Source organism: Heterodontus francisci, chromosome 34, assembly GCF_036365525.1.
Source record: "Heterodontus francisci isolate sHetFra1 chromosome 34, sHetFra1.hap1, whole genome shotgun sequence".
Classification (NCBI taxonomy): Eukaryota; Metazoa; Chordata; class Chondrichthyes; order Heterodontiformes; family Heterodontidae; genus Heterodontus; species Heterodontus francisci.
Window position 1 is genome coordinate 27,062,621 of NC_090404.1, and position 8,093 is coordinate 27,070,713.

The window sequence follows — 8,093 nt, forward strand, 5'->3', positions numbered from 1 at the left end:
TAGGACGTACTAAAAATTCTGGCTTACTTGAAGTGGTCAACTCAACAGGTTCAGAGTGTTGCTGAGGGAAGTAAGGACAGAAATTGTTCGAAAAATTGAAACCTATGGAAGAAAATAAATGGTGGAGAATGGATACCGTATTGGTTAAGTGATAGAAAACAGAAACAAAAGCAAAATGCTGTAGCTGCTGGAAATCTGACATAAAAAAACAGAACATGCTGAAAATTCCCAGCAGGCCAGGCATTACCTGTGGAGAGAGAAACAGAGTTAATGTTTCAGGTCGATAACCTTAACAGGGAAATTGAAATACTGTTGTAACAGTCCTCGAGCAACTACAGAGGCAGGAAAAGGGGAGGGGGGGGGAATAAAAACCACAAAATGTCAGGCTTGTGATAGGATGGAAGGCATCAGCGTTTATCGGACAAAATGGATGATTGTGCAAGGCATACAAAACAAAGAGTTGTTGTAAATGCCTGTTTACTGTGCTGGTGGGCGATATGCAGTGGCGTTCCCCAAGCTTCACTGATCTGACCAATTACTGTTGTTGATATACATTAATGGCTTCTACTTGGGGATAGAGAACACCATTTTAACGATATTAGATGATAAAAATCTTGAAAATGAGGTAAACTGTGAGGAAGATACTAAAACTTTTCAAGAGGACATAGGCAGGTGGGATCGGAAGAGGATATAGGCTGGTGGAATCGGTGGACCCATGATAACGAAATTTACTCAGAATGTGCGAGGTGATACAGTTAGCTCGGAAGAATGATGAGAGATACTGCATGCTAAAGATATTCAACGATGGCGCATCCACAACCCTCTGGAGAAGAGAACTCCAAAGATTCACAACCCTCTGGAGTGGAGAATTCCAAAGACTCACAACCCAATGAGAGAAGTACTTTCTCCTCATTTCATTCCTAAATGACCGACCCCTTAACCTGAAACCGTGCTGCCTTGTTCCAGATTCCTCAGCCAGAGGAAACAATGTCTCCATCACCTTTCCGTCAAGCCCTACATACCTTTGAATGTATCAACAAATCGTCTCTCATTCTGCTAAACTCCATTGAATATAAACCCAATTTAGTCAGCGTCTCATCAAAGAAAAAACCTCCCATATCAGAGACCAATCTAGTGAACCCTCACTGTGCTGCCTCCAAGACAAGCATGTGTTTCCTTAAATATGGAGAAAAAAATAGTTTACAGTAATTCAGGTGTGATCGCAACAAATCCCTGTAAACTTGTAGCAAGACATTTATTTTATTTCTGTAATTCAATCCCCTTGCAATAAAGACCAACATGTTATTTGCTTACTGAATTGCTTACATGGTAAACTTCTCTGTATAGGTACACCCAGGTGTCTCTGAACATCAACACGCAGAAGTTTCACGCTGTCACGAAGATGTTCGTTATGTCGAATGATGAATTTTATTCCACCAGATGGAAAATTAAATTGATTTTTTTTTCAAATAAAAGCAACTAAAAGTGACTCGATGCTTGCAGCTAAATACGGCTCCCCCAATTTGCATCATTCCACATTCCAATGCATTCAGATGGAGTCAGCATTTCTGCACAGACCCATCAAGGACGATGACCTGGGGAATCTGTGTGAACCACCTGTTCTGTTCCCATTAGCAAGGTGTCAAGGCCATTACCTGAGATATTCAACTGATAGAGATGAACCACTCATACCTAATCACTTGAACAATGGAACACTAGCTGTGAGAGGAGGGATCCTGATATGAACTAATCGAGATGCAAGAGAGAATACACCAGTAGCCACCATGCTGAAACTACTGGGTGGCAGTAATGTGGCAGGCCCACCCTTTGTGCGCTTAAAATGATGTTTTCTTTGCAGTAAGGAGACAAGCAGCTAGACGCTGATGATGGAAGACCAGAATGGGGTCAATTCTTCCTTTTTCTCTCGCTCCAATCCACCTTGCAAGCTTCAAATCCTGTTTGTTGACCATGACCACCCAGGAATGCCCCTGATGCAGAGAAAGGCTTTTCGAAAGAAATAAGCTGCACTACTGTCTCCAGGAGAGCCACCGAAGCATCTGTCTGCATCTTCAAATTGGAAGCCTCAGGAGCATGAAAGGAAAGCCACACAACTACCAAATTTAATCTGAAGCCAATCGAGTCACCAACCTCCACAGACTGTATACACCTTCTATTTCTCTGGACCCTGATTTGGCCAATCTATCCCTCCCCGCTCTGTAACGCATTTGTGTGCATTTGTGAACTTCGAGTTGTGTGTGTGGAAGTCGGAGCATATTTTATTATTTTATTTAGATCGGTTTAAGTACAATAAAGCGGACCTCTTTCTTAGTTAAACTCGAGAAAACCAGTCTGAATGGTTCCTTTTTCTGATCACAGCACGTATACAGTTAAACACTCACTGAATTGGCAAGTATACGTTCTTCAAAAAGAAATAAACATGTTGCGGTCAAACAAGCAGAGGGAAAAGCGGGGAGCCTTTCGACCAAATTGATCCCGAACGATAAATTAAAAACGTCAATACAAGTTTCCTTGGGTTTTCACGGTGCTAAAATGTCCACATTCGAGGCCGAGAACAGAATGAAGCAATTTGAGACAGCTTGAAAGCATGATCCCTTGAAGAGTTGAGGAGTATAGCTCGGCATTTAGAAATAAATATCCTCCCAAAAGCTAGGAAACTCGAAATCCTAAAACATGCGGCCAACCCGTTTTCAAATTGAAATTGAACAACTGGAAACAGGTGTAGAATCTGAACCAGACAGATTACCATTAGCCAAGATACAGCTGGAACAGTGGAGACTGGTGCTAGAATTCCAAAAAAAAGAAAGGGAAATGAAGAGACAAGAAAGGAAAGAAGAAAGAGGGATGATCTCAGGAAAGGACAAAGAAAGAGATTTCCAGAAGGAGAGGCAGAAAAGAGAGTTAAGGCAGCTCGAGCTGATTAGGGGAAGATCCAATGTACTAAGTCACTAGTGAGGAAACTATCCTTAGCTTCGGACTGAGTGCTGAGCTCTCAAAGTTCTCCCAATTGATACAACATTTTGATGACGGAGAATGTGGAATTATTTTTCATCTACTTTGAAAAGCTTGCAGAACAGTGGAAGTATATGACATTCCTCCCCCCACCCACAAAGTTCAGAACCTTTTATCTTTACCCCTTCCCATCACCCCCTCGACCAATCAGGCAAGTTCTTTTCCCTCTCCCCCGCTTCCTCCCTGAAAACTTAGCTTCTCTTCATCCCAAACCAGTCTTCCACCTTGGATTTCCAAATGGAGATCCGAAGGTATTGCAGTTCTGGCAGCCAGCAGGAATATCACAGCAGGCCGACCATCGTGACGAGGTAAGTATTAATTAATTTATTTACATAAATTAAAATATTTGAATGAGGCTCCCGTCGCCCAGGTAGGGGGCCAGCACGAGGCCTTGCCGCCGCTGGGAAAATGGGATGGGGCATTCCAGCGTCGTGGCCCGCGGCAGGCCTCTCCCGGAATATTTTTCGCCCCCCCTCCCCCCCCCCACCCATGACTGCCGACACCAGGGACTCGTAATATCCAGCCTGATGGATCAGGCTTCGAGAAACCAGTTGGGTTTTATCCAAAAATAAATGGTGCACACTGCTGCCACTGTATGTTGGTGGTCAAGGGAGTTAATGTCTGTGGATGGGGTGTCGATCAAGCGGGCAGCTTTGTCCTGGATGGTGTCCAGCTTCTTGAGAGTTGTTGGAGCTCCTGACTAGTGCAGAATATTCCATAACACTCCTGACTATTCCCAGCATTTGTATGGCTGATGCAGTTAAGTTTCTGATCAATGGTAGCACCACCCCCACCCCCCTCCCCCGCAGGACGTTGATGGTGGGAGAATCAGTGATGGCAATACCGTTGAATGACAACGGTAGGTATATTCTCTCTTTTTGGAGATGGCAATGGTCTGGCATTTGTGTGGCACAAATCCCACTTGCCACTTATCAGGACAAGCCTGAATGTTGCTCAGGGTTGCTACATGCAAGCACGCAATGCTTCAGTATTTGAGGAGTTGTGGATGCTACTGAACATTGTGCAATCATCAGCTAATAACCCCATTTCTGAATTATGATGGAGGCTGTTGATGAAACAGCTAAAGATGGTTGGATCAAGGCAATACCCTGAGGAACTCCTGCAGTATGGACTGGGGCTGGGAAGGTTGGCCTCCTACAACCACAACCATCTTCCTTTGTTCGAGGCAGCTCTCCAGTGGAAAGTTCTCCCTGCTTCCCATTGACTTCAATCTTCCTAATTCTCCTTGATGCCACTCTCTATCAAATGAGGATAGCCAACACAATTCCAATGGCCGGACATGTCGGTATCCAAAAAAAAAACTAGTCCATATAAGACAGCATTTTAACTGGCCACACCTTCACAGGGATGTGGTAGAGTTCTGTAAAACTTGCCACACGTGCCAGGTTGTGGGGAAGCACCAACCTGCAATAAAATCTGCGCTTCTAATTCCCATAGCAGCATATTGGTGAACTATTTAGAAGAGTGTTGGTGATTGTGTGAGGCCCCTGCCGAGTGCAAAAGGGCACTACCAGTATCATCTCACCATATTGGGTGTGGCTACCCGATTTCTAGAGGCCATTCTCCTAAGAACCATCTCTGCCAAGTTAGTGGTGGAGGGGCGAACCCAATTCTTCACCCGCTATTGGCTGCCTGCAGAGATCCGGTTGGATCAGGGCACAAATTTTATGGCCAATATTTTTCAAAAGGTCATGATCCAGCTAAAGTCCTCAGCTTACCACCCACAGTCAAAAGAGTCTTTGGAATGGTACCACCAGACCCTAAAGACAGCGATCAGGGCATACTGCCATGAGTACCCCCATGACTGGGACAAAGGGCTGGTATTTCTTCTTTTCTAACAGGGACTCACCCAATGCGCCTATTGGTTTTAATCCCTTTGAATTAGTTTATGGACACGAGGTGAGAGATCCTCTTAAACTAATCAAGGGAAGGTTTTTAGAGAACAGGGACACTCCCTTCATGTCAGACTTCATCTCCATATTCTGTGGGCAGTATAAAAGAGATGGTGCAGTGGCTCAGGCACAGCTAAAAATATCCCAGACAGCTATGAAAAGGCAGGTTATTAAACATGCCAAATCCAGAACATTTCAGCATGGACATCATGTGTTAGTGCTACTATCAATATAGGGTGAACCATTGAAAACCTGGTTCAGTGGTCCATACAGAGTAGTAAAGGGGATTAGTGAGTTTAATTATTGAATTGACACTGCAGACTGTAAGAAAAAAGCAAAGGCTGCTCCACATCAATATGTTGGAGCTCTATCACAACCAGCAAGAGGATAAACAAGCACAAGTCTGTCAGGCAGCCAGGGAAGAGGAGGACGGTGAGGACGAGTGAGATGGAGGTCTGTAGGGTTCCTAAATTGAGTCCCCTACCGTCCGGTTAGCTAAAATTAAAACGATAATGAGATGAGACATCATACTCTCTTATTTATAGAGATGCAGCACTGAAACATGCCCATCAGCCCACCGAGTCTGTGCCGACCAACACCCACCCATTTATGCTAATCCTACATGAATCCCATATTCCTTACCACATCTCCACCATTTTCCTACCACCTACCTACACTAGGGGCAATTTATATTGGCGAATTTATATATCAACCTGCAAGGGTTTGGCTGTGGGAGGAAACCAGAGCACTCAGCAGAAACCCACACAGATCACAGGGAAAGCTTTCAAACTCCACACAGGCAGCACCCAGAAGCGAACCCACGTCGCTGAAGCTGTGATGCTAACCACTGCGCCACTGTGCTGCCCTTTAAACGCAGAATAGAAAGGAGACCTAACAAGGCTGCTCACAGAGCGTGACAGGCTCAAGAACAGCACGGAATGCAATATGACGTGAAAACGATGTTGGATTTTACTAATTTCATAATTTCAACAATTTATAAATAAGACTCAATAGATATTTCACTCCATTCTCTAACTCATTTCTGAATTTTCTCTGGGTCCCTGCATAAATAAACGGATTGACGCAGGAACTCAAAAGCTGAAGCATTAATGCGCTTTCCTCCAGAATAAAGCTTGATTCATTGAAATTGGAACCGGAAAAATACTTAAGTTTTGAAATTCGAACATAAAGGAAATTTATCAGAAGTACCAAATATAACAGCATGAAACTGCCCGAGACGCAGAAGAGTAAAACGATGGAGTTTCTCCGCTTCTCCATCTCTGGGTCTCTCTGAGTCGCTCCATTGCTGTGGGCCTGGAGTCTCCTGCGGGCTTTACTGGCCACTAGAATGTGCCTGACAGTCAGTGCATTGAGCAGTAAAATCAGAATGAATGGGAGACAAGAGGTTGAAATGGGGCGAATCCAGTCAAATGCAGCCCATGCAGGTGACGTATAAAATATTAATTTTACGCTGCAGAACCAGGGTATGTTGTCAATTATATACAAAGGTTCAAATATGAAATACCAGAAGATATTTTTGAAACAGCTCAATGAAGATATGATTCCTATAACTCGTGCTGCTGTTTTCTCGGTGCAGTATTTTATTGTAATCTTCTGACAACAAATTGCCATAAATCGATCAAAGGTAAAAGCGACTGTTAACCAGACAGAACTGTCCATAATCGCAATGCTCAGGACAATACGGAGACTGCATACGGGTGTGATGGATAGGAAACTGACCGGGAAATAAATACCAGCAATCCGGTTTAATATCACAGTCGCGATCATGACCAGGAAATCCGTCACTGCCATGGACACCATGTAGTAAGTGATACATCTGGAGAGACCACATCTTCCTCGGGACAGGATCACAATCACTGCCAAGTTAGCTGTAACAGAGACAGAGAGAGTCTGAGAGAAAGAGGGAGGATTGCGTTTGTGAGTGAGCGAGAACAGGGCAGTTTCTGTCTGACTCCCAACAAAATCATCCATTTAACAGTTTTTTTGGTGAATTTTATGGCTTTGACACATGATCCTACGTGGAAAACTATCGCTTAATTTCTGGACACTTTTTCCTGTGTTTAAAATGTCATCAGGATTTAAACTAAGACAGGTCAGTAACATTGAAATGGAAAATAATACAATCAAACATAATGGAGAACAAAAAGGCATCAGAAACCCATCGACACAAAAATGGGAGCATCAAACAGACAAGAAAAATAACATCAGGAACATATTGTGGAAGATATTTAAGAGGGTAAATAATACAATAACTAACATTACAGTGCAATCTAACAGGAACACAGGAAAAACTTGCATTTACAACAGATTATATACAGCTCAGGACCTAAAAGGCGCTCATCCAATGAATTACTATAAAATGATTCACAGTTGGTGATTTCTTTTTTCTTAAATCAATTTGTTCGTAAAGACTCTTAAACGGAAAGAACGGAATGGACAGTTAGTGTTTCCTCACTATGCAGAGGAGATATAGTTTAAAATGCAGTGATAACTCCAAGCACTTCTCCCGTTGTTCAGCTGAGAACTTGGGTGTCAATCTGTACCAGCGGAAGTGGTGAATTATGAGGTCCTAATTGAACAAGGGTCCCTCTGACAGTGCAGCACTTCCTCAGCACTGCGCTACGCTGTGCTGTCAGCATAGATGTCCAGCCTTGTCCCATAGTGGCTATTGAAATTAAAACTTTTTTACTCAGGTGCGAGAGATGCCACCAGTTATGCAGCTTCACAAATATGGAGAGTAGATTGAAGGTGGCAACAGTCTGTTACATTGTTGGAGGCTTGGAGCAGAAGGATCATTAGGGACTCAGCAGCCAGCTCTGTAGGACATTTAGCATTAGCGAATGTGGAACAGGAAAGCCGGGCTGAAGCAGTGTGAATTTGAGACTGAGAGTAGAAACACTGCGCTCTGTGAGTTCAGGATAAGTACAGATTCATTCACAAAACAGTCGCTTGTTGCATTGCTTGTATTTCTGTTAATAACTCAATTCCTAATAATGTTCCATCAATGAATTCACTCATTAAATACAACCAGGAAATATTTAATTGTTGAATAATTTCAATCAGTGCAAATCAGACAGTCGTTGTCAATGTCAATGTAGAACTCGTTGTACACTGTGGTAACAGGCTGAT

At 43.3% G+C, this 8,093-nt stretch overlaps 1 protein-coding gene across 1 annotated transcript; it reads right to left on the reverse strand.

Moving 5' to 3' along the window:
* Positions 1–5,921: 5,921 nt before the first annotated feature.
* On the reverse strand, positions 5,922–6,764 carry LOC137348765 (probable G-protein coupled receptor 139). Its single transcript, XM_068014017.1, has one exon. The coding sequence runs from the start codon at positions 6,762–6,764 to the stop codon at positions 5,922–5,924; it is 843 nt and encodes a 280-aa protein (XP_067870118.1).
* Positions 6,765–8,093: the final 1,329 nt, after the last annotated feature.

What these genes read in the sequence shown, in the direction of transcription:
- LOC137348765 (XM_068014017.1), bottom strand. Translation starts at nt 6,764, where the DNA reads ATGGTGTCCATGGCAGTGACGGATTTCCTGGTCATGATCGCGACTGTG.